Here is a 25703-nt window from a genome sequence, read left to right as displayed (position 1 = left end):
GTCCCCTGACCCGGAAGCGCCGGCGCCGGCGGGCGGGTCACTTCCGGCCGCGGCGCCCGCTTCCGGCGCGATCCTACAAGCTCCGCGGCGAGGCGGGCGGAGAGCCGGGGCTGGGGGGCGGCGGCCACGGTCCGGCAGGGCTCGCTGCTGCCCTCGGCGCCGTCGCCATGGGCAAGAAGCACAAGAAGCATAAGGCCGAGTGGCGCTCGTCGTACGAGGGTGAGGCGGCGGACGCGCTCTGTGACGCCGGGAGGGCGGGCGTTCGAGGCGGCGGGGATCCCGGGGACGAGAGCGGGGGTCCGGGGCGCGCCGGCGGGGGTCTCGGGGCCGCGCCTCTCACGCGTCCGTCTAGCTCTGGCCGCATCCTGGAGAGAAGCGCTGAGCATCTCTGTGGTTCTTCGTCCGTGTTTCCCGAGGTCTTCTCGCGCCTTTCCCGCCTGAGCCCTGGTCCGGCAGCCCTGGTCCCGGTGTCAGGGACGCCGCACGGGGGCTGCTTCAGGACAGGAAGGGGGTGACCACGGGCCAGGACCTGGGGGTAGGGGATTGGGCGCCTGGGCCCCAGGCGTGGTCTGGCTCCTCCCCCCTGACAGTGACCCAGAGATCTCCTTGCAGCCCCCCTGAGAATGACTGTGGGCGGGGCGGAAGGAGCACCCCACCTGTCTTTGCACCCAGCAGCATCTTTCGCTGATGGTTTTGGCATTCCCCTGCTGTCCCCCTGAGCTCAGCTGATCCCCCCACCTTCCTGGGCCTCTGTGTCCTCCCCGTGACACCCCACCCTGGGCCCGCCATGCTGCCCACAGGGCAGCAGTGAGCGCCCTGAGCACACACGGTGAAGGCCGCCTGCGTGTCCACAGACTATGCAGACAAACCTTTGGAGAAGCCCTTGAAGCTGGTGCTCAAGGTTGGAGGAAGTGAAGTGACAGAGCTCTCGGGGTCCGGCCACGACTCCAGTTACTACGATGACAGGTCAGACCACGAGCGAGAGAGGCACAAGGAGAAGAAGAAGAAGAAAAAGAAAAAGTCGGAGAAGGAGAAGCACCTTGACGATGAAGAAAGGAGGAAGCGAAAGGTGAGCGAGGGCGGCCGAAACCCCTGGGGGGCAGGTGGAGTAAGGGCTTCGTGGCCTCAGGAAGGGGGTGTTCTGTTTCTAGTAGGGTGCACCCTGCAGAGGTCAGTTGCTTCGGTTTTGGCTCTTTGTGCATCGTTTCTTGCCTGGCCCCTGGGGGGCGGGTCTTTGAAGGGTGGTGGTCTGGAGTAAGAAGAGGCTCTGGAAGAGGGCTTTTCTCTCGTAGCTTTCCCTTAGAAACACGAGATCTGTTAACAGCTGCTTCGTTGCTCTCGCTGCCTTGACCCTGCCTCACAGGAAGAGAAGAAGCGGAAACGGGAAAAGGAACACTGCGACACAGAGGGAGAGGCGGACGACTTTGATCCCGGGAAGAAGGTGGAGGTGGAGCCGCCCCCCGACCGGCCTGTCCGAGCGTGCCGGACACAGCCAGGCAAGTGGCGGCGTTTTCACAGACGTCCTGGAGCTTTGGAGCTTGTCGCTGGGAACTAGTGCTTGGCATCCGCCCTTCAACTCTTGGGAGAAACATAGGAAGGAAGGAACAGCATTTTCTCTTCCAGGGCCTCACACAGAGTAGCTGGATGGACCTGAGGTTCTTGCCGTCCTCTTTGAACTTGTAGAGCAGGGCTTGGCCCACCGCTGCTCCTGGCCTTTTTTTTTTTAAAGCCCATGAGCTAATGAGAAGCTCATCGTAGACGGGAGGAGGCTAGTGCTGGCATCAGTTATGCAGGACATCAGCTCCCTTGGGAGCTCTGCTGGTTCCAGCAGAGGAAGGCTTCTGGAGTGCTCGGGACCCTCTGATTTGTGTGCGGTCACTTCCCTCAGAGGCTGTCAGGTTGTCGGGAGGTACTGAATGGGAGGCAGGTTTGTCCTGCAGGTGTTTCTTTCTTGGCTTGGGGTCTGACCACCTTTGATTTGCTGGGGGTGGGGGGAGGTACTGTATTGCAGTCGTGGGGTTGCTGTTTCCTGGCAACACCCTCTCCTGCGGGAGTCATTGCTGTAGGGAACAGGTAGGACTCAGGGCCCTTGGGCCTGTTGTGGAGCAGAGAAGGTCAGGCACAGAGCATCAGTTCCTCAGATGAACGCGCCTGAAGTTACTACAGTTACTAGTAATTGCTAGCTTAATCTGCGTAACAAGCTGTCTGAGGGCATACGTTTAGCACCTGCCCCGGCAGACCTGAAAAGCTCATGATCAGACGATGCTCTCTTGGACCTGTCCTGATCACTCTCGAGAGCGTCACTCTTGGGACCCACTGGTCTACACTCGTGTTGCCCTTCAGCCCGGGAGTGAGCCATTTCCCCAAGGAGCCCTGGTTGCTTGGTGGAGAACAGCATTCAAAATGCCAGATCTGGGCGCTGGGTGTGGGCCTTGGGGGACAAAGCCTGGGAGGACCACTTAATACGTACTCTTGTGGAAGGAAGCCTGTACCGACATCTGCATTCACATTCCCTGAAAACCGTGTTTTTCACACCATGGGCCCAGAGATGTAGTTAACAATTGGAGTCCTCACAGGAACCCTCATTTTTATTCCCATTTTACAGATAAACAGAGGCGTGCCCAGAAGTTTAGACCCGTAAACGATATCAAGTACAACGATATCGGTGCCTCCAGGGTCAGCTTCTATGTCCAGAGCCTTCTGCTGCTTCATACCTTGTGTGGAATGTCCCAGGCCCAGGAGTGATGGGGGCTGGAGACAGGGTGATGAGTGATGGCTCCACGTCACTGTTTTAGAGGGGTGTTGGCAGTCTGAGGGGTTTAGGGGACCAATGCTGAGGGTGCCCTTTTTCACCCTGCTGAGCTTTGTGGGATCTGCTTATCTTTATATCCAGTTCTCATTTGAACCCAAAACATTGTAGAACAAGAAATAGATAAATAAGTACTACGAAATTGGAGTTTTCTTTCTGGTGAAGTGATACCAAAATCCTTTTGTTCAATTTTATTTTTTTACTGTTTAAATCGTCAGCTGAAAATGAGAGCACGCCTATTCAGCAACTACTAGAGCATTTCCTCCGCCAGCTCCAGAGGTAAAGAGCTTTTCTAAAGAGCTTGTGCTAGGGGACATCCGAGGTGCCTTCCCTCTCTGGCGTTCTTGCCTCACCCCGTCCCCTGTGAAGCAGGCACTTCACCTTCACTGGGTAACGCTCGGTCGGGGCGGTGGGGTGCTGCCATGTGGGCGTGGAGCTGGGAGGGCTCCAGAACAGCTCCTTCACCTCCTCTGAGTCTGCACCGGTTGTCAGACGCCCTGACGTAGAGTCATGGCAGGAGCCGGGACGGTAGTTTTGGAATTTTCAGTGTATCCAAAATACCACAATTTTAAAGAGCATAAATTTTATTTGTTATTTTTAAGAAACAATCTTAAAATTTGGTTAATTGTATCAAATTTTTTACTGTGAGGGGTTTTGTTCAGAAATTTAGATTTTAGGGTTTTTCCAGTTTAAATAAAGATGTTTGTGTTTTCAGAAAAGATCCTCACGGATTTTTTGCTTTTCCTGTCACCGATGCAATTGCTCCTGGATACTCAATGATAATAAAACACCCGATGGATTTTGGCACAATGAAAGACAAAATTGTAGCTAATGAATACAAGTCAGTCACGGAATTTAAGGTAAATTCATTTCAGCTCCTGAAGTCATTGTTAGGAGGCTCCATGTGTCTTCACGTCCAGTGGACACTTCGTACATCTTAGGTTCTTTCCAGTTCCAAGTTTTCGTGGGTGTTTCTGTGTGGGGTTGACGTTTCGCCAACATAGGGGTTGGTTGTACTTTTCTCAGTATTTTGGTCTAGAAGCTGGCCTGTATGTTGCGTTCTAGTAGACGTGTTTCTTTTTTAAGTTACTGTTTTGGCATAAACGGACATGTTGGGTCAAGCGAGGATGTGTTCCTTTTGGCCTGGCTCCAGAATGGGTATTTTTAGAAACATAATTTTCCTTATCTTAATAACGGGGAGTTTAAATTTTTTAGGATAATAGATCTTTATGTCTTCTGAGTGCTCTGTCCCTAACTCCCTGTTTCTCAGCACTGGCTGTGAAAGGGAGAAATGGCTTATTGGCTTTCAGATTCGGGGGAAGATCAAAACGAATGCCTGACAACATTGACAATACTGTCACTTAGAAAAAGGCATTAGGTTTCTTTCTTAGGTTCTGTTAACTTTGGAAAAGCTTGGCTTTTCTGTTTTTATTTACTGGAGACCTTACTGAAAGGGTTTGCTGACCTGCAGAAACAGCACAATAGACTAAAGGGAGGGTGGGAGAAAAGGAAAGTTTTCATAGGAAGGTCAGGCACTACTCCTGTGGGCAGGTGGTTAATAATAATCCATGTCCTAGAGTCGACCTGTCTACCTGCAGGCCCCTAATTTGGTCACTCACCCAGTGACAAAGCCAAGACGTGTCCTCCAGAGAGTGTTCTGAACCTGTCACAGTTGGGATCTGTGACAGAGGGACTTTACGGCCTCAGTCCCAGCCCTGGGGACACTGGCACGTGACTTGGTAAGGACTCCGGGTGGCACACGCTACGTTAGCAGTTGTCCATCCTGAGGTCTGACTCACCTGTGACAGGTGTACCCTAAGGAATTTGGCTAGATGGTAAAATGCTGATATTTCAAAGCATTTACTTTTATTGTAAGTTTTTCACTAAGGCTCTTCTTTATTTTAGGGGAAAGTGGTTTTCTAACGGTACTAGAGTAACTGTAGACAGAATTTTAAATCCTTTGGAAAAATCCCAGAGATAGAGGACATGCCCACCTCTCAGTTCATCCCTCTGCTTTTGCTTGAAAGAACCAGTTGTTGGGTTTTTTTCCTATTAATGTCTGAGTTCCTTCCGAAGAGAGGGAATAGGGTGGGTCAGGAAGGAAGCAGAGGGAACCAGCATTTTACTCCTGTGAAATGTGTGTATTACGTTCAGAAAGCAGTTACACACTTTGGCAAGCTTCTCACCGGAATATTTTTCATACAAGTAAAGACCAATGAACAATTATGAAAATCTCTCAGAGTTTTTAAAAAGTATCCTCAGCCATAAAAAAGAATGAAATATTACCATTTGCAGCAACATGGATAAACCTAGAGATGATCATACTAAATGAAGTATTGTCAGACAAAGACAAATGTTATACGACATCACTTGTGGAATGTAAAAAATGTAACTGAATCTATATACAAGACAGAAACAGACTCATAGGCATGGAAAACAAACTTACAGTTACCAAAGGGGAAAGGCATGGGGGGAGCATAAATTAGGACTTTGGGACTAACAGTTACAGACTATTATATATAAAACAGATAGGCAACAAGGACTTACTATATAGAGCAGGGAACTATATACTCAACATCTTATAGTAATCCGTAGTGGAAAATAACCTGTCAAAGTTCATATAAATTCACAACGATTACTCTTTGAATTAAAGAGCCAAATTGTCTTCCACTCTGTTTCAGCCACTTCTGGCCTCTTCTGATAGAAATCTCAACTCTTTGTTGTTATCTGTGGTGTTTCAAACTTGATGAATTCATTTTCTTTTCAGGCAGATTTCAAACTGATGTGTGATAATGCAATGACATACAACAGACCAGACACCGTGTACTACAAGTTAGCTAAGAAGATCCTCCACGCGGGCTTTAAGATGATGAGCAAAGTAAGGGACCCTCTAACAGCGAGCGCGGAGCCACGGCTGTGAGCGTCCTCCTCCTCCACGGTCCTCGTGCCTAAACGGCAGCTCACAGTGACTGACACGCTTCCATCCATCCGCCCCTGGCCACGGCGTGGGCCCTCTGCTCTAGGGTAGCCCCCCAGCCAGCCGCCCTCCCCACGCCCCTCTCCTGCAGGCGCTCTCTTCTCTCTGCTCCTGCCCCAGCTGCAGGGTCTCGCGTAGGGTTGGTGCAGAGTTCCGGATCTCTTGGTCTCACTGGGTTGCAGCCTGCGTTGCGGGCTTGTTTTACGTGGTTGCCTCTCTGAAGCCAGACAGCCATCCCGGCCGTCCCAGGTGGCTTCCCCGACCTCTCCCGTGAGCCAGGCTGCATGCGTCACGCATCTAGGACCAGTGCCTTGGGCCTGACCAGCCCATAGGTGAGGTGCATCCCCGCCGGCTCTGACCACTCCCGGCCAGTTGGCACGCCCTTTGGTGCCGCACCCCGTGGCAGGTTAGCTGTTAGGCCAGGTGAGGCTGTGGCCACCCATCCCATCCCATCGTCATGGTGCCTTGGCCGGAGGGAGAGGTAAAGTCCCTGCTGCTCTGTCCTTTCTGATTCTAGGAGCGGCTGTTAGCTTTGAAGCGCAGCATGTCGTTTATGCAGGACATGGATTTTTCTCAGCAGGCAGCTCTTTTGGGCAACGAAGATACAGCCGTCGAGGAGCCTGTCCCTGAGGTTGTGCCCGTACAAGTAGAAACTGCCAAGAAATCCAAAAGGCCAAGTAGAGAAGTCATCAGGTAAAGGACCGCCCGCCTTGGGGGCCAGGGCTCTGTGGGGAGCGGGGGACAAGCTGGGCCTCGAGGGTCTGCGCAGCTGCTGTGGACAGGCTGCCTGCGTTGCTGGCCGGAGAGTTTGCTCTTTGGAAGCCGAGGGCCATGTTGTAGCCCCCGGGCTTTCAAGGCAGCTGGGACAGCCCTGGACCCTGTGTTCAGAGGGAGGCGACCCTTCTTCCCTGCCCACCTTGGGAATGAGGTGGCCCCGGTGGATGCTGGGAGTGTCAAGACCCTGAGCCCCGGGGTCAGTTGTGAGGGGCGCAGCTCTCTGCTCTGTGACCCACACACTCCGCATGCCAGTGCACAGTGGCTTCTCCTGGCAAAGAGTCGCTGTCGCCCTGATGGACCCCTGCCGGCCGGCCGGCCACACGCACGCTCTGTCCCAGGCGTGGCTCGCCAGGGCCAGCTGTTTGGCTCTGCGGTGTCCACTGCTGACCAGTCACTGCTATTCCCACACTCGTGCTCTGTGTGAATATTTGTTGACCCTTCACTCCCAAAGACATGCCCTCCTGCGTAGGACGTGCATTGGCGACCTGGGCTTGCCCGTCGCAGGCTCGGCGCGGGTGTGCTGCTTTGGGCAGACGGCTGCGTGAGGGCGGGCTCCCCGCGCCGGTAGCTGTGAGCCTGGGCCTGAGCGAGGGCCTTCCGTAGGCTCAAGAGCCCCAGGAGGGCTCACCCCATCCCCACAGTTCCTTGCAGGGGCCCGGCGCCTCTGCTTCTAGAGCCTTCCGCCGGGAGGGGGCGGGGGGGCGTCTCCCTCGGGCGCTGGCAGTCCGCTCTCCCTCCGCCTCTGCGGTCATAGGCGCCCCGGGTCCTGGGGGGCCGCCCTCCAGCCCAGGCTTACTGCCAGCGCCCCAGCCCCGCGTGGGATTGTCATTTTTTCTACTGACGCCTTGAGTGGCACTAACCCGTGAGGCTTCTGTCGCTCTTCAAGTGACCAAAACGTGCAGCCGAGATGCAGGAAACGCGGAGCGTCTGCTTGGCTGGTACCTTCGCGTCTTAGCGGAAGCGTCGCAAGTAGAGGCAGGGAGTTGCAGCGCGCTCTGCGCCGCCCCGCCAGCCAGCCCTGTGCTGCGCCCAGCGTGGCGTGAGGGACGGACCGTGGGGATGAGGGTGAGCGTGCCACGTGCGGCCCGTTGACTCCTGCCTGTTCCTGCCTCGTAGCTGCATGTTCGAGCCGGAAGGCAACGCCTGCAGCCTGACCGACAGCACCGCGGAGGAGCACGTCCTGGCCTTGGTGGAGCACGCGGCCGACGAGGCCCGGGACAGGATCAGCCGGCTGCTGCCTGGTGGCAAGGTAGCTCCCCCGACGGGCTGGCTGTGTTTCTGCCGGGACAGCGGCACGGCCGTCACGGGCGAGAGGTCAGCCGGGCATTACTAGCGTGCGGCGCTGCTGTCACCGGAGGGGTCGGCTCCTCCTCCCCACTGGCCGGGGTAGCCTGCTGGCCCGTCTCCCGGAGGGCGGGGAGGGTCTCCCGGAGGGCGGGGAGGGACTCCAAGGGCACCTCAAGGACAGGACGGGTGTGGTTGTGTGCGGGCCGCCCGCCAGCAGGGGCGCTACCCTCTGTCCCGGACCGAGGCCGAGCCGGCCGGGACTCTCCGCTGTAGGTGAATCCTTTCCCCCGTGTGCTCACGTGTCTGTGTGCCCCTGCAGTCCCTCGTGGGTGTGACCCAGGTGTGAGCCTGTGCAGAGAGCTGCTGGTCCTCACGAGGGGGCCCTGCGCTCCTCTGAGCACCTTCTCTCTAACACACAAGGCTTCCTACATCCGTGCATCCGATAGAAACAGGGTGAGTCACACACGTGTGCGGCTTTAAACTTCCTAGTAGTCGTGTTAGCAAGGACACAGGTGAAATTAACCCTAGTGTTTAGTTTGACCTGATAATGTCTAAAATTTTATTTCAACGTGCAGTTTGTGTAAAGACTTATTACAGTTTTACTTTTTTTTTTTGTACTAAGTCTGTGAAACATGCGTTGGAATTTACATTTTACATAAAGAAGTTTGAAGTGGTAACGATTTGGATGTGTCGGGTTATATGAAATATGTTACATTTTACGTCACCTGTTTCTTTTTATTTCCAATGTGCCTTCTAGAAAGTTTGAGGTTGCCCATGTGGCTCACGTGATAGTTCTTTCTGTTGAGCTCGCTTGTCTAGCACTCCTGTGGCCTTTCAGCCCTGGAGTCAGCATTTCTCCAAGGAGCCCTGGTTCCCTAGCGGAGAGCGGCATCCCAGACCTAGACCTGGGCCCTGGTGGACAAAGCTAGGAAGGCCCCATCCGTCCGTACAGCCTGTACTGACGGCTGTGTTTACGTTCACTGAACACCGTGTTTTCACACTGAGACCTTCAATTCCGTCCAACATCAGTGGGTCTGCTTTGCTTTTCCCCCTTACAGTTTCGTAGTTCCACAGTGAGAAACCCAACTTACATCCCCTCTCCATCCCCCTCTACCCATGACCTACTCACCCTGCTCGGACGCTGGGCCCCTCGCACACACCGACCCACATGGCAGCCTCCCCTTCCTGGGCCCTCCCGACAGCCTGTGCAGGGGGGCTGCTCTTAGGCGCAGGCTGGTTTTCAAATGGAGATGAGTTCCCACGGGCGTCAGAGGTGGATCTCTGGTCTCCTTGACCAGGTCCCGCTCCAGCTCGCTTTGCTCGGGCCTCTGACTGCTGGAAAAGGCTGTTTCTAGGTTTCATTCTCTGTCTTCAAAGCTCCTGTTTGGAAGGGGTCCCGAGGAGCCCGTCCCAGAAGTTCCTCGATCGCACACGTGTGCACGTGGCCATTTGTTCACAGGGAAATGAGTAACTTCGTGGCCTTTTAGGATTCAGGCCATCCTCGGAGGCCTTGGTTCTGTTGGTGCCTCGGTGGAGCCCTGGGCCAGGGAGCCGGGGCCATGCAGAGAGTGGGCACTCAGGCGTGCTTCCTTGCAGATGGGCTACCTGAAGAAGAACGGGGACGGGAGCCTGCTGTACAGCGTGGTCAACACGGCCGAGCCGGACGCAGACGGTGGGTGGCTCACACGCGCTCTCCTCACCTCTGTCCCGTCCAGTGACCTTGCACCTCACAGCCTGCCAGACATGCCCCTTTTCCCTGGTCACGACGCTGTGGGGAAGTGTAGATAAAGGTGTGTCCGGTTTTCCACGCAGCGGGATGCAAATGTGGTCTGTGGACCGCGGGCGGCCGTCCAGCGAGGACGGAGATGCTGGTCAGACCTTTCGGACCAAGGGCCCCCAAGCCCCAAGCGCTTTGGGTCGCGCTCCCCAAGGCTGCAGCAAAGCCCTGGGAGCTGGGTTTGCCTCGCAGCCCAGCTGAGGCTCCTTTGTTGGAACTGGGGCACTGGGCTCTGCCCGCCCTTGAAGCTAGAACGAGGCAGGCGTCTGCCCCACACGGCCTGTTCGTCAGTTACATCAGGGAAGGTTTCGAAGGAGGCATGAGCTTCCTTAAAAGGAGGGTCCATCCAACCTGTATGGTCACGGCTGTGGTCTTTAAAGTACTTTTACACTTTTCCATCTTCTGGAAAAGTATTTCAAAGGCTTGTCACACACACACAGCAGGTGAAACACTCCCCTTGTTCTCACCTGCGTGGATGTGGGACGGCTCTCACGGCCCAGCATGCCCCTCGGTGCTTCCCCGCCACTGCCAAGATGAGCAGGGTCACTCAGTGTCCTCTGATGTTTGAGGAGGACAAGCATTGACCACTGCCTTTGACCTTCAGTTGGAGTGAATCATACGTTCTCGTTAGAAGAGAACAGGCGAGCTGGTCAACGCTTAGAGAACATGAGATTAAGGTTCAGATTGGGGATTTGAAGGTCCTGCTCAGGTCACGTGAGCAACTTGAAGGGCGAATTCAGTGTAGGAATTGCCCTCAGGCTGCTCTCTTGCTCTTGTGGCACGTGGCCCGAGGTCTCTCAGTAGCGTGGGTTTGGGAAGGTTATGTTGCCCTGTGGTGGGCAGACAGCTGGCCTGTCGTTGTGAGAGCTGCGGGGGCACTAAGGTGAGATCACGGTGCAGCTGAGATGAAAGGCAGCCGGCTGGGTAGATGGGCTGTAGATGGGCACAGGGAGCCCCCGGGCCCGCCCTCCTGCGTGCGCCCATCACTGCCTGGGGCTGGGGGCTCCGGGGTCAGCTGCTCACGGCCCCGGTCCCCTTGCAGAGGAGGAGACCCACCCGGTGGACCTGAGCGCGCTGTCCAGCAAGCTGCTGCCCGGCTTCACCGCGCTGGGCTTCAGGGAGGAGAGGAGGAGCAGAGGTGAGTGCCCCCGCGGCCCCGGCTCACCGTGTGGGCGCCGCATCCGGTCCTGGTTCTGACTCTAATCTCCCAAGTCGGGTCGCGTGAAGCGGTGGGAATCGGGAGCCCACCGGGCGGGAGGGGGGGCGGCGCCTGCACTTGGCGGCCGCCCTGCGGGTGCGGTGTACGTTTCCTCCAACAAGCCGTCACGCTTCATCCGTTGGAGGGGTCGCGAGACTGCCTGCAGCGGGGCCCTGCGCGAAGGGCGGGAGGACGCGTGGGGCTCACGCTGGGCGCTCCGGTTTGCGCGGCTCCGCTGGGACCTCCCCTTCCCCGGAGGGCGCGGCGTGGGCGGGGCGCGGCGGCTGCGCGGGGCGTGACCCGCGTGAGCCCGCAGCCCTGACGCCGCCCCGCCCCCCCAGTCACCTTCCTGTCCGGCGCCAGCACCGCGCTGTCCACGCACAACAACTCAGTGTTCGGCGACTTGAAGTGCGACGAGGTGGAGCTGCTGTACTCGGCCTACGGAGACGAGACGGGGGTGCAGTGCGCGCTGAGGTGGGCGGCGGCGCGGCCCGCTTGCGGGCAGGGCTGGGGTGGGGGCCGAGCGCCGTCCCCGGCAGCGGGGCCGGGTTGCTTCCAGGAAACCTCCGCGGCCACCGCAGGCGGCCCTCAAGCTCGGGTCACTCGGTCGGTCGGGGTTTGGGGGTGATGACGGTCCAGGCCGGAGCCACGGGAGCCCGTGTGTGGGGCGGCCGTGCGCCGTCAGGGAGAGCCGGGGTCACGGCTGTCCTGAAGAGGGTCTCATGGCTGCGTGAGGGCTCCAGCCGCCAAACAAAGCGGCTCGCGCCACACGCGCTCAGGGTCTCCAGTCCCGGAGGCGGGAATCCGAGGTGCAGGTGCGTGCAGACCGCCGTCCCCCGCACCCTCGCCCGGCTTCGCTCTGCGCGTCTGTGTCCGGAGCTCCCTTCCTCTGGGGACACCAGGGTTAGGCCCCCCAAAGACCTGGTTTTAACTTCATCACCTTTAAAGGCCCCGTCTCAGAATACAGTCGCGCTCTGAGGCATGGGGGCTCAGGGCCTCAACGTGAGAGTTTTGGGAACGCGGTTCAGCCCCAGCTGCGATTAAGATGTGATGTTAAAATTAGTGATAGAGCACTGCATTTTTATGGGGCTGTTTTCGTATTTTTTGTTTTCTGAGATGAAGTAGAAGTGGATCATTCTTTTAGAATTTTAGTGATTTTTCTATGGGGAAAGTAACGACTTTGCTAGTCTCTGAGAAATAGAGTCTTCCCATGCTAGATCTTTGTTTTATTCCAAAGAGAATATGGAATATCTTTGAAGAGCACACAACAAGAAATCAGTTAGCCCCTAATACAGTAAATGAATACCTCACCCTGATTTTTGTGCGAAAAAAGAAGTGAAGGTAAAGAAGCGAGGAGGCAGCTGCAGGTGGGAGGCTCGTGTCCCGAGTGGTGGCCCGCTCCTCGGCTCGCAGCTCTGGGGGCGCCGCTCCCCTTGGTTCAGGCAGCAAGTGCGGCCAGCACGAGCTCGCCCCCGGCGCCTGCTCCTGGAAGGCCTGCGGATCCCGGGCCTCCTGAACAGCCCAGGGCGCAGGCCGCGCCCTTCGAGGTGCCGGCGCCCCTTCCCCTGGGCACTCCCAGGCCCCCGGGAGAGCTGCTGCTCGGCCCTGCGCCCCACCCCAAGGCTCCTGGTGGAGACCCTCCAGGCCCGCAGCCCTCCCCGCCCCACGTGAGGGCCTTTGCAGTCCGGGGCCCCTTCTGGGACTTGGCCTGGCTCTGCTGCTTGGGCTCTGGGTTCCGTTCCCGGGCTCCTTTCCAAATTTGCTACTTAGTCTTATTTTGGATTTTCAAGCATTCACATGGTCAGGAAATCAAAATGACACCCAAGGTGCACGTGGGGAGTCTTGCTCCCGTACCTGCGCCCCCCGCCCCCCAGTGTGGAGCCCTCCGCTGAACATTCTCCTCGATCTCCCTGTGCTTCTAAATCCAAAACAAGCAGATAGGAGCGTGCTTCTTGTATGAGAGTTAGCGTGAGGTATGTCGGTATGCGGATACGTGTTCTTCACTTTGCTCTTTAACTTTTCTGGGTCATGGGCCACTCTGATGAAGACTGTTGTCCACTCCCCAAGCCGCCCCACCTGGAGGGCTGTAGCACTCAGGGAGAGCCTGTCCTGTGGGGGGATGTCTGAGGGGCGTGCAGCCAGGATGGGGAGTGGGCGCGGAGGGTGGGTTCCAGCCTGTTCTCTCGCGGCCCCTCCCAGCCTGCAGGAGTTCGTGAAGGATGCCGGGAGCTACAGCAAGAAGCTGGTGGATGACCTCCTGGACCAGATCACGGGCGGGGACCACTCGCGGCTGCTCTTCCAGCTGAGGCAGGTGGGCGCGCTGGGCCACCCCTGTGCCCGCCGGACAGGGCGCTAGGGGATGTGCTGTCTTTAAGTGGTCGGTGGCTGTTCCTCCCTCTCTGGTTACTATTTATCCTTTGTTTTTACTTTAGCCAGTTGTCTTTCGGAGAAGCTTACAGAGATCCTCTCTGTCTAGCACGTATTCTCCATTGCTCTCTAGACCTACATTTCTTTCATCTGCTGTCACTTTTCTTCGTCCTGAAAACTTTCCTTTGAAGTTTCTTAAAGGACAGATTTGCTGGCTGCGAATTGACTCAGCTTTTTCTTTATCTGAAAAGTGTCTTCGTTTTCCTTCATTTTTGAAAGTTATGTTCCCGGTGTGGAATTATAGGGTGACGTTTTAGCCTCTACTTAAAACAATGTCTTACTCGCTTTGTTTCTGAGGAAGTGTCTGCAGTCATTTTTATCTTTGTTTTCCATTTGTAATGTGTCTTTTTTGGTCAAGATCAAGGATTGGCAAATTTTGGCCCATAAGCTAATAGTGTTTTTTACAGTTTTTGAAGGTTTAAAGAAAAGAAAACGTGCTACAGACCGTGCGTGACCGCAAAGCCCCAGATATTTGCTCTCCAGCCATTTGGAGAAAAAGTGCTGCCTGCTCCTCTAGATACTTTAAAATTTTGGTCTTTATAACTGACTTTCATCCGTTTACTTTTGTTGTTTCTTCGTGTGCTTTTCCTTGTATTTATTCTGCTTAACATTTGTTGAGCTTCTTGGGCTTACCGGTTTATAGTTTTCATCAAATTTGGAATATTTTCAGCCTTTATTTCTTCAAATATCTTTTTTTCTCTTTTGTGTGTGAAGTCTAGATTGTGCTTTTCTTTATCATTTTTTTATTGAAGTATAGTTGATGTGCAATGTTATGTTAATTTTAGGTATACAATATAGTGATTCACAATTTTTAAAGTTTAAATTCCATTTCTAGTTATTACAAAATATTGGCTCTATTCCCCGTGTTGCACAATACATCCTTGTAGCTTATTTGTGCAGAGTAGTTTGTGCCTCTTACTCCCCTGTCTTGCCCCTTCCCCCTTCCCTCTCCCCACTGGTTACCACTAGTTTGTTCTCTGTATCTGTGAGTCTGCTTCTTTTTTGTTGTATTCACTGGTTTGTTGTGTGTTTTAGATCACAAATATAAGTGATAACACACAGTGTTTGTATTTCTTTGTCTGAGTTATTTCACGTAGCATAAAACACTCCAAGTTCATCCATGTTATTGCCAATTGCAAAATTTCATTCTTTTTTATGGCTAAATAGTATTTCATTGTATGTATATGTGTGTGTGTGGGTGTGTGAGTGTGTGTGTGTGTATATATATACACACACACGCACGCACCCATAAACACCACATCTTTTTTATCCATTCATCTGTTGATGGACACTTAGGTTGCTTCCATGTCTTGGCAAACGTAAATAATCTTCTATGAACATTGGAGTGCATGTATCTTTTCGAATTAGTATATATTTTGGATATATACCCAGAAGTGGAATTGCTGGATCACATGGTAGTTCTGTTTTTAGTTTTTTGAAGAAATCTCCATACTGTTTTTCCATAGTGGCTGCACCAATGTACATTCCCACCAGCAGTGTAGGAGGGTTCCCTTTTCTCCACGCCCTCTCCAGCATTTGTTATTTGATGACAGCCACTCTGACAGGTGTGAGGTTATAACTCATTTTGGTTTTGATTTGCATTTCCCTGATGATTAGCAATGTTGAGCATCTTTTCATGTGCCTGTTGGCCATCTGTATGTCTTCTTTGCAGAAATGTCTGTTTAGTTCTTCTGTCCATTTTTTAATTGGGTGGGTTGTTTTTCTGATGTTGAGTTGTATGAGCTATTTATGTATTTGGGATATTAACCTCTATTAGTCATATTATTTGCAAATATTTTCTCCCATTCAGTAGGTTGTCTTTTTGTTTTGTTTATTGTTTCCTTTCCTGTGCAAAAGCTTTTAAGTTTAATTAGGTCCTGTTTGTTTATTTTTGTTTTTATTTCCTTTGCTTTAGGAGACAGATTCAAAAACAAAAATATTGCTACGATTTATATCAAAATGTTCTGCCTATGTTTTTTTCTAGGAGTTTTATGGTTTCTGGTCTTACACTTAGGTCTTTAATCCATTTTGAGTTTGTTTTTGTATATGGTGTTAGGTAGTGTTCTAATTTCATTCTTTTACATGTAGCTGTCCAGTTGTCCCAGCACCACTTGTTGAACAGACTGTCTTTTCTTGCGTTGGAAGAAGTAATATTGTTAAAACGGCCATGCTATCCAAGGCAATCCACAGATTCAGTGCAATCCCTATCAAAATACCAGTGGCATTTTTCACAAAACTGGAACAAATAATTTTAAAATTGATATGGAAACACAAATAGCCAAAGCAATCTTGAGACAGAATAGCTGGAGATATCACACTCCCAGATTTTAGACTGTACTACAAAGCTAGAGTAATCAAAACAGTGTGGTATTGGCACAAAAACAGACACACAGATCAGTGGAACAGAATAGAGAGCCCAGAAATAAACCCATCCACTTATGGCCAATTTATGACAAAGGAGACAAGAACAGTTTGATCACTTTTCTGAATGTGAACTGTGTTCAGAGTGGCATAATTTCAGGTGTGCCACAGCATAAATAGCATCCAATAATGAAATATATATGTTAGCAGAAGTTTATGTGAGGAAATAGACGTTAAAACAATGGCAGTATTTATTTTTCTACTTAAAAGTTGTGGAGCTTTTAACACAAGCGAATCCCAGAAACATCATCTTGAGCCAAAGATCGCAGGTGGAGAGCATGCAGGCTGAGTAGCTGTTTCTAGGTTCGTCCACAGAACTAGGGTAGTTTCAGACAATGCTCCTGCCAGATCACAGGACACAGCTCAGTGCAGCGTTTGTGCTGTGGTCAGAGTGGTGGTCACAGGGGTGGTCAAGTGTACGCCCTCCCCTGGCGCTGAGCAGGCCAGAGAGAAGGGTGCCTGGCCCGTGGCCCCATCCCTGCAAGGGCGGCGGCACCACAGGCGTCCTGCTCTGTCGGGATCCAGCTGGTCTCTGCATCTCTCTACCTCCTGGGTTAAACCATCTTCTGGGTTAAACCATCGGCTGTTTTTCCAACGTCTGACTTTCCTCTTTGGTTTTCTGCCCCTGGGGATGCAGACGCAGGTTGGGCTGCTCTGCTTGGTGTCCACCTCACCCCAGGGTGGTCTCGTGAGCCGGGCCCCAGGGGGCGAGGGGCGGCCTCGCTCTGGCTGCAACCCGCGGGCCGTGTGAGTCACCGGGCAGCGTGACCCCACAAGGGCCCGCTCGGCGCAGCGGGTGGGCGCGTCCGCCTCACGCGCGGGCGGCTGGGTGAGTGGCCCTGGGTGAGTCTGTTGGGGAGCACTGGCCCTCGTCTCTCCTGCTTTGCAGAGGAGAAGCGTTCCGACGAAGCCCCCGGACGAAGGACAGGTGAGTCTCGTGGACAAGGTAGCGGAAGCCTAATCGTTCGGGTTCCCCTGAGGACAGTTGCGTTTGGCCTTTGAGGTGGGATGGTTGAGGTATTTTACTTAGAAACTGGCTGTGTTGCTGATGAGGAATCCTGAGCGGTGGCCCCCCAGCCGACTGCGATGACTGGCTGGGGGTGTGGGCGCAGCACGCGCCTCCAAATCGGACAGAGGGATCCACGGGCTGGCGGGGCGGCCCGCAGGGTGAGCAGGGGGCCTCCGGTCCTCCCGGAAGGCGGGCTTGCCGGCGGGCACGTGCTCTCAGCTGGGGCGTCCCGGGGCCTCGCCGGCGCCGGGGCAGGCACTCTCTGAGGAAACGGTCCGCTGCGGTCCGGCCGTGGTTTCCTCATCCTGCCCTGGAGTGACTTGGAGCACTCGTGGCCCCCAGCTTTGCACATGGCCATGTGGGCAGAGGTGCCACTCCTCTGGGCAGGGTGTGGGGGCCTGGACTGCAGGGGTCACCTGGCCTTGGTGACCGGGGGCCCAGCCAGGGCAGAGCGTCAGGTGCCTGTCAGGTGGGGGCCCTTGGATGGGCAGAATTGGAGAGGGTGCCGAGGACATCTCCCCCGGGTGCACGGGACGGCCAGGGTTCTGCTCGGGCCGCTGTCTGGGCTACACAGACACGTGTGGCGTTGGGTGCCAGCCTCGCACAGTCTGCGAGGAGCTGGGATGGGCTGCAGGCCGCCTTGGGCAGGGACCGCCCACTCTGGCCCGCAGCAGGGCCTCCGCGGGTCAGCCCAGAGAAGGAAGGAGAGTGTGCTGCTCTGGAATCTGCCGCGTTATCTGTTAAGTTCCTGGAAGGTAGCCTGGCCCTTCAGGTCTTGGGTCTCTCTCAGGTCCCCTCAGCGCCTGTAGGTCCCCAGAGACCGGCAGCCTTCATTGCTGGTCCAGGTACAAGCATCCACTGGGAGCTCACCCCTGGGCTGCGGCGTGGGCTCCTCGGGGTGGACACGACGCGGCAGGCCTGGCCTCCCCGTGGCTGGCAGGCCGTTAACATCCGTGTCAGCTGCCTCTCCTTTCCTGTCTCACGTCGCTTGTCTCCTGCAGGTGGGGGACCCTCTCGGGGATGGTGGCTCCACCCTGGACTTCATGGCCATGAAGTCCTATTCGGACGTCTCTCTGGACATCTCCGTGCTCGGCTGTCTGGGTAGGTTGTGCCGGGCGCTGTGTGTACCCTGCCCCCCAGGAGGGTGGCTCGGCCCTGCCCACTGGCCTCACGATAAAGACCCCCATCCTCAGGACCCCCCAGGTGACTCCAAATGGGGCTCGCCCGGCTCTCCTGTCTGACCTCAGGCCCCATCCTTGGGAATCGTCCGCTGGGGTCCCGCCCCTGGTTAGTGCAGCGGTGTGCACACCACCATCGTCCACGTGTGCCCGCTGGGCCGGCCCCATCGGGGAAGATGCCTCTGTGCTCCCCTCGGCTCTCGTGTGCTGACGAGGCCCTCCCAGCCCCTCGTGGCCCGTGGTTTTCGTGGAGCGCCTCCTCCCCTCCCCCTTCAGACCTGCTGGATGTGCTGTGCGTCCCCTCGGCGGTCTCGCCCAGGGCGGTTCCCCCAGGGGACCTGTGGCAGCCTCTGGAGACCTCTTTGGCCTCACACTTGGGACCTGGTGCTTCTGGCGTCAAGTGGACAGAGGCCGGAGGTGCTGCTTACCGCCCAGAAACCCCAGAAGAGCCCCAGCAAGGATGGCCTGGCCTGCGGTCGGGGGCTGCGTCCGGGCCCCTGCCTGCTGTTGGAAGTGGACCTCATCACCCCGTCGTGAAGGGTGTCAGGCGGGCCTCACTCCGTCACGCAGCCTGGCAGGCCCTGCCTTCTGGTTGGAGCGCTTCAGACCTTTGGTGTTCAACGCAGTTATGGATAAGATTGCGTTCCAGCCTTCCATCTGGCTGTTTTCTGGTTTCCCAGCGGTTCAGGGGTCCCCAGGACCACCCCCAGATGTGGTGATTCCTTAGGACCCCAGGGCTTGGCAGGTGGTGGTCGTACTCACGGCTCATTACAGCGAAAAGACAAAGTCCAGGATCCCCAAAGGGGAGGGGCCCGGGGGGGTGTTGTTGCAGGAGACCCGGCGCCAGCTGCGCGCGCCCTCCCTGCGAGCCCCCGGCCGGAGCTGTGACGACCGGCAGCCTCTGCTTGGCCCAGCCCCAGCCCCAGACTCCTAGCAGGAAGGCAGGGGCCCAGGACAAAGCACACCATGGCACAGACGGTCTGGCACATCGACCCCTCGGTCACTCGGCGGGTGGGACCCAGCCAAGGGCCGGTCTGGCCTTCTGACCAGTTGGTCTTCTGACCTCTCGCAGAGTCTGAGGTTTTCTCCCTATTACCTGTTTTTGGTAGTTTGGTTACAGCAGCCCTGGTTTGTTCTTCTTTAGGTTTATTCTTCATGGGTTACGTTTCCTCGTTGGGCCTGGGGGTTTGGGGTTCTTATCGAATGTGGGGACTCTGGCTGCAGTTCTTCAACACTCTCCTGGGCCCGATTCTGCCCATTTGCCTTTGGTCTTTTCTCTGCTTGGTTTCGGGCCGTGGCGGACGGAGTCCTGGGGGCACTGGGCGCCCTTTCTGCTGCTGACCTGTCAGTCTCCTGGGCTCGCTGTAGCTGCCGTTCTTTTCACCCCCAGAAGCTGCACCGACTTTTCCTGCGTCGCCCCCTTCTTGCCTCCGGTCGCGTGTCCTTTGCCTTTTGCACGCGTGGTGCGTGTTGCTAATCGCTGGCCCCGCGTCTCATGTGCGACGTTCCCCGCCCCCCGCGCCCCGGTGGGGCTGCGTGTCCCTGTTTCTCTGCCTGCCGGGTCATGGTTGGCCGGATGCGCTGGATTTAGTCCGCGCCTTTGCGCGTGCCGGGCGCCGTTCCGATGGTTGTTAGGCAGCTTGGAGCGTCGGGCCCTGTCCAGGTTTTTCTTAGGCCGTCTTAGGGTACAGAGCCAGGTCAGTGCAGGGCAAACGTGGTCCCGCCGTTGGGCCGCGCCTTCTGGGGGCTTGGGCCGCAGGTGTCCACAGCACGTGTGCGGCTCTTGACCCCCCAAGAGGCCGCCCTCCTACTGGCGCAGGGCAGGCTCGGCCAGGCGGTTGTCGTCCTTGGTGCGCGTGGTGACGAGCGAGCGTGGCTGCGGATGGACGGGGCTGGCCGGCCTGGCCCACATCCCATCGTCCCGTGTGTGCAGGGAAAGTGAAGAAGGAGCTGGACCACGACGACGGCCACCTGAGCCTGGATGAGACCACGAAGCTCCTTCAGGACCTGCAGGAGGCGCAGGTAGAGCGCGGGGGCTCGCGGCCGTCCTCCAATCTCAGCTCCCTGTCCAACGCCTCTGACAGGGACCAGCACCACCTGGGTGAGGCCCGCCTCGTGCGGAGTGGCGTGGGTCGCGGCTGGGAAGACCCTGGGAGGCCAGGGCACGTGCGGGGTTGGGTCCAGGCCCACGGGGCTCCGTGGGCCCCGCTGCCCCCCCAGGACCCTGTCCCCTGGGATTCCCGGGTCAGGCGGCTGCACTGAGGTGAAGGGTTTGGGTGGGACTTAGTCTAGGGATTTGGGGGCTTGGCCGGAAGGTGCTGCAGGTCCTGTGTCAGGAGGAGCCCCAAGCTGTGGACCTGCCAGCCTTCCAGAATGAGGGATTGAGAACGTTGCTTTCTTTCTGCTGTTCCTACTTCTGGTCCTGAAACAGCGTGTGGACAAGTATGTCCCTGCAGGACCCTCGTGTGGGGAGAGCACGGGACCTCGCTTGGCCTGGGAGTCCCCTGCTGAACCAGTGAGGGCGGGTGGGTGTATGGGGGCCCCACCCGGCCAGGGAGCAGATGGGTGTCTCCTGGCCCCTTGAGTGTGCAGATTAGTCCTCGTGCTGCTGTTTTCGTTCCCAGATACAGATACTGGGTTACTCTTTCAACGTAACAGATCTTGGCGTTTGGGGGAGGGGGAGGGGACTGATCGCCTGTAGAGGTTTGGCTAAAACTGTCTTAAGGACCAGCGTTTTGGTCCCGTTAACCTTGTGATAAAGGCACGTGAAGGAGGTTCCAGGTGACCTTGGGGCAGCCCCAGATATGAGGACCCCAAGGTCTTGGTGGACTCAGGGTGACACTGGGGCTCCTCCGGAGGCTGGGGTTGTCTGAGGGCCCCCGGCCGAGGAGCCTTCCTTCCTGCAGAAGCAGCAACCCTGCTGCGTGGAGGCTCGGGGCCCCCTTTCTGGGGCCATCGGGTGGCCCGTCCCCGGGAGCCACAGCTCGGGGCTGAGGCCTGGGCTCAGCTGACTGCAGCCACGCGGATGTTCGTGTGCAGCACGCGTGAATTTGTAGCTTTTGAAGTTGTTCTGTGGAGCAGCGACGCCCCTGAAGGAGGGTCCTGAGCTGCGCGTGTGGCAGACGCTGGGTTGACACGCGCCTTCTCTCCCGTGACTGCAGGAAGCCCTTCTCGCCTCAGTGTTGGGGAGCAGCCAGAGGGGACCCACGACCCGTACGAGTTTCTTCAGTCCCCAGAGCCTGCAGCCTCCACGAAGAGCTAGCCTTGTAGGTAGTCTTTGATTGTTTTTATTTTTTAAGTTTTTATTTGCATGTGCAGAGTTTTTGTCGTGAGACGAAGACTTTCATTTTGTCCCCTTTGGCATGCGGGAAGCAGCCCCGGGGAGGTGGTGAGTTGTCTGTTGTCACGTTAGCCGCGCTGGGATGCAGCGTTTCTGTGGATAGTCCTGTGCGTCCTGAAGAGCTGGAGGTCACTCATAAAGGGTGTGTGACCAGATTCTGGGAAGCTGCCGTGGTCTGTCTCCGAGCTTCTCGGTGGCGGTGAAGTCCTTCTCTGTGCCTGTGTGGACGCACCTGTCTGCCCCGCGTCCTCCGGGAGAAGCCCTCGGGAGGCAGACGTGGGTGCGTCTGTCTCTGTTCCCTGGGGCATCCTGCACGTTCCCGCCCCGCCCGTGCCCCACGTCCCCACGTTCCCCAGGCGGGCCGTGGCGGGGGCCGCGCGGGAGCTGGCAGTGAGGGCAGCGCCCCCCGTTCTCCGAGCCTGGTGCTGCGAGCTGGCGTGTCCTGCTGGCACGGTGAAGGGTTAAGTGTCCGAAAGCGCTCTTTGTTCTGGAAGTGTTTACTGGATGCCTGTTTGTGTTTGCAAAATGTAAATACAGATCTTAATAAAAAGATACACAAAGAGTGTCATTACGTGTGTTTACAGCACTGCTAGGCGTCCCCTTTTGCGTGACTTAGTAAAAACCCTTGTCGTGCGAGCTGGATGGCATTCCTTCTTCCTAGCCCCGTCTCCTGCCGTCTCCTCTGCATCTGGCCCGGTTCTTGGCACCGCAGTGATGTCCAGGGTCACGCCCATCCCCGCACAGTTTCCCGTTCTGTTCCCTCGCCGTGAAACGTAAAACCGGAGCCTCCGTTGCCTCCCGGGGCAGGGTCAGTCCTGGGAGACGCGTGTGGCCGAGAGGCCAGGGAGCAGGGCTGGCTGCCTCACCGTTTGGACGGACGCGGGTCCCCGTGAGCGCTGCGGAGAGGGGAGCACAAGGCATCTCACGGGCGAGGCGTCGGGGGCAGCTGTGGCCGCTGTGAGCAGAGGAGCCTATCAGCAGGGCTGGTACGGAGCCGACGCCCGGGAGGGCTGGAGGGCAGCCGTCCTCCCTACCTACGCGGGGCCGCAGCCCGACCGCAGAGCTGGCCCCAAGCCCTGTGGCTGGCCCTCTGCTGCCCTGCAGGCCCCCCCAGCCCCCACCTCAGCCAGCGCCCCAGCTGTGGGGAGGCCGGGAGGGGCAGGATCTGGATTTCCCCCCTTGGGATGGCGGTGGGCTCTGCCCCCACCAGGGCTCAGGAGGCCGGGACCCCTGCGCATCCCAGGCGGGGTCCCCACGGTGCAGCCCCGCGGGCGTGGCCTCTCCCTGGCCCGCAGCCTGAGTTCTCCAGTAGACGCCAGCGTGACGTGGAGCATAGCACATGAGGGCAAGGCCGCCGAGACAGAATATGAGTCCCTGGAGCACAGACTCCCCTGAGGGCCTGGTCTCCAGCACAGTGGCCGTGTCAGCTGTGAACACAGGAGGCCGGACCCCGCGCCTTGGTGCGTGCGGCCGGGTGTCCCAGGGACCCGTACTCGCCGTATGGAGTCTGGGGCACACGGTGTACAGGGGAGCCCGCCTTGCCACTCAGAGCTGCACGCCCGCCGGGAAGGAGGGCCCTCCGACCCAGGCCCTCATGTTTTCGTAAACCACCATCTCTCAAATTCCAGAGCATTCCATCACCCCGAAAGAAAACCACCAATTGGCAGCCCCCACCCCCCAGGTCCCCCTCCTCCCGCCCTTGGAAACCACTCTGCTTTCAGTCTCCGCGGACGTCCCTGCCCTGGACTTCGTGTTCAAGGGGAATCATGCGCTCTGCGGCCTTTTGGGTCTGGCTTCTCTCAGCATGGTTTTCAGGGGTCATCCATGTTGTAGCAGGTGTTAGTGGGGCCCTGCGGGTGACCGGCCCTCACCCCAGGCCCTGCCGGGGCTCAGGCCACTCCTGGGGGTGTCGCAGCCGTGAAGCCGGGGGACCTGGGGCCTCCGTGCCAGGCCTTCTGCCTAAGGAAGCCGGCAGGGTCCAGCCGAGACCCACAGGCGCTCTTGGCCAGAGTAACTGCCCAGGTGGCTGGGGTGGAGGGGGCGACCCTCAGGGCAACACGGGCCAGATGCTGGCTGCAGGCCTCACAGGGGACTGTTGACTCCCCGGAGAGAGAAAACAAAAGGCTGCTTCCGGGAGGCACGGCCAGCGTCCGTCCGTCTTACAGCACTTTTCTGCTGGAAGCTTCCCTCAGAACGAGACCTGTGAGGGGCGCGTGCGTGTGCCGGCGGGCACTGTGCCAGCGCCCGCGCCTGCCCCACGCCGACTCCGGCGTGGCCACTCCCCCTCTGCGCCCACCTGGTCCCCCACCTGGGCTGGAGACCCTCCCAGTGAGGGCCGCTTTCCTGGTCCAGGTGCGCACGGGCAGGCTTACAGAGCGCCCCGAACTCCAGGCCTGTTGATCCGTCCCTCCGTGAAGACCAGGTGGGGGGTCTGGGTCGGGGAGGGGACGACGCAGCAGTTCGGGGACGGGAGCCGGCCGAGGTGGGTGTGACGATCCCGGTTCACACGTTGCGGTGTGGAGAGGCCTGGCTGCCCCGGGCGGGGATCGTGGCTGTGCGTGTTTACGAGAATTTGTAGCAGACCCTGAATTTGTAGCTTTTAATGGTGTTCCGTGGAGCAGCGATGCCCCTGAAGGGGGGTCGTTTCTCCAAAGTGTGAGCAGCTGAGTTCGCCGGGCCCCGGGCCAGTCGGGAGCCTTCACGACTGCAGACTTGGGGTGCCCTGGGAGGTGAGTGCCTGCCCCGCAGTCCCAGGTGCCCTCCTTCAGAGTCACGGGCGATGCCCTGGGGCCGGCTGGACTTGGGGGGCACTTGGTGTTGAGGTCATCAGCCCCCCAAACCCCGAGGGTGCGGGCTCCCCTGCACCGGTCACTGCCCTCACACGTGTTTCCGGAGCAGCGTGTTCCGTGCAGGAGGCTGTGGGGACGTTCCTCTGCACCTTGAAGAACCGTGAGGACACGCTGAGCAGCAGCCTGGGCGACGCCTGCTTCAGGCAGGAGCTGTGGCTGCCCCCGGGCTCCCAGGGCCCGGACCCTGGGGGAGGGAGTGCACGGAGCAAGGGCCACGCTCTCTGCGGGGCTGAGCTGTGCTTTGAGTCACCAGAGCTCACGGCCCAGACGCTCCCTGCAGCCCGCGGCCTCTGCTGCACGGCGGGCTGGACTCTCGCGGTCACACCCTGCTCGGGCGGCCTGATGGTCTGCCCTGGGGCTCGGGAGGCGTCTGTGGGCCCCTGGCAGTACTGTGGACGGCGGCGGCGGCGTGGCGCCGCCTGGTCCCGTCCTGGGCGCCTGCCTCCCTGGGAAGTGCTTTCTGGGTGGAGGTGCCAGCCCGGGCCTGCTTGCAGTGGGCGCGGCGCGCAGGGGCCCTGCAAGCAGCCCGCAGCCCCTCATTCCCTGGGGCCCGAGGTGGGCGATCCCGGGAGGCCCCTGGCCCCCCACGCCCCTGCCGGCTGTGGTCAGCCGGGATTTCCCGGATGAGCGTCGTCGTGCCGGTGGTGCTTTGCTCCCAGGACCGTGCCGTCGGGCCAAAGGCAGCGCTGCCGTTTGAGGGAACGGACACCAGGTGAGTGGGGAGGGGCCGGTCAGGCTGGGGCGCAGGGCCCAGCAGAGGGGCCCCGACCGCGGAGGAGCCCCCCTCTCCTAACCGGCCCCCAGCCCCACCCAGGGGGCCTCGTAACCTGTCGGCTCCTCCACTCGTGCCTCTGTCCATCTGGGCCAGACCCAGCCGTCCCTGCAGGCGCCGGGAGCAGGGCCGCCACACTGCTTGGAGGAGGTCAGCCTTCCACCGCCCAGCCTGCCGGCGCCGTGGCTCCCCAGGAAGGTGCGTGGGGCGCGGGCAGCCGGAGCCTGCGAGAGGCCGCCTCTGTGGACGGAGAGGGGACGTGTCCCTGTCCCCCTCCCTGTCCCCCCCAAGGAAGGATCGCGATTGGCGATTGGCTGCACTTGGGGCCTTCAGATAGGAGTCCTCGGACACCACACTAAGGAACCGGGACTTTCTGGACCTTGGGAATCGAGACGATGTGGTGAGAGGCGGGGGGGAGGAGGCCCTGAGCCCACTGGCTGGCCATCCTTGTGGCGCGAGCTGCCCGCTCGGCACTGTGTCCACGTGCCCCGTGCTCCCCTACTCGCCCCTGCCGTGGCCCTTCCGTGGCCTTCAAGGGGGCAACCGGGGCGTCAGGCTGGGGGAGCGCAGCCCAGACAGAGGCACCCACACCCTGGACAGAGCCTGGAGTCTCGGCTCCTGGGTCAAGTGTGAGGACGAGGTTGGTATGGACGCCCTGGCCTCCCCCGGCGTGAGCTGCTGAAGCAGCGGGTCGGGGGCACGAGCCCACCGCCTTTTCACCGAGGGCTGAAGTTCTCCAGGCTCAGGCACGGGTGGTGAGGGTCCCTCCTGAGGGTCTCTTGGGCCCGCCCCTGTGCCGCCCTGCCCCTGCACTAGAGCTGGTGATGCGTCCCAGGGGCGGGGCCCGCCTTTGTGACACGTCTTGGGTGTCCATTTAGTGTT

General features: G+C 58.0%; 1 protein-coding gene across 6 annotated transcripts; it reads left to right on the top strand.

Moving 5' to 3' along the window:
- The first annotated feature begins 56 nt into the window (after nt 1–56).
- On the top strand, nt 57–21930 carry BRD9 (bromodomain containing 9). Of its 6 annotated transcripts, XM_036847780.1 has the most exons (18): nt 57–219; nt 855–1069; nt 1364–1496; nt 3028–3088; nt 3525–3669; nt 5577–5687; nt 6304–6479; nt 7680–7812; nt 9447–9522; nt 10670–10765; nt 11167–11299; nt 13025–13136; nt 16563–16601; nt 17684–17783; nt 19794–19961; nt 20292–20302; nt 21022–21126; nt 21862–21930. In XM_036847780.1, exons 1-18 carry the CDS (start codon nt 168–170, stop codon nt 21913–21915), a joined length of 1920 nt encoding a protein of 639 aa, XP_036703675.1. In that variant the 5' UTR covers nt 57–167; the 3' UTR covers nt 21916–21930. The 6 variants fall into 6 exon arrangements, with proteins under 6 accessions (XP_036703675.1, XP_036703676.1, XP_036703681.1 ...); XM_036847781.1 differs by lacking the exon at nt 21862–21930 and having other exon boundaries at nt 21022–21768; XM_036847786.1 differs by lacking the exons at nt 20292–20302; nt 21862–21930 and having other exon boundaries at nt 6367–6479; nt 21022–21768.
- Nucleotides 21931–25703: the final 3773 nt, after the last annotated feature.

Source organism: Balaenoptera musculus, chromosome 3 (genome assembly GCF_009873245.2).
Source record: "Balaenoptera musculus isolate JJ_BM4_2016_0621 chromosome 3, mBalMus1.pri.v3, whole genome shotgun sequence".
In the NCBI taxonomy this organism is placed as follows: Eukaryota; Metazoa; Chordata; class Mammalia; order Artiodactyla; family Balaenopteridae; genus Balaenoptera; species Balaenoptera musculus.
The sequence above is the reverse complement of the archived record's forward strand: the minus strand, read 5'-3'. Positions and strand labels throughout refer to the sequence as shown.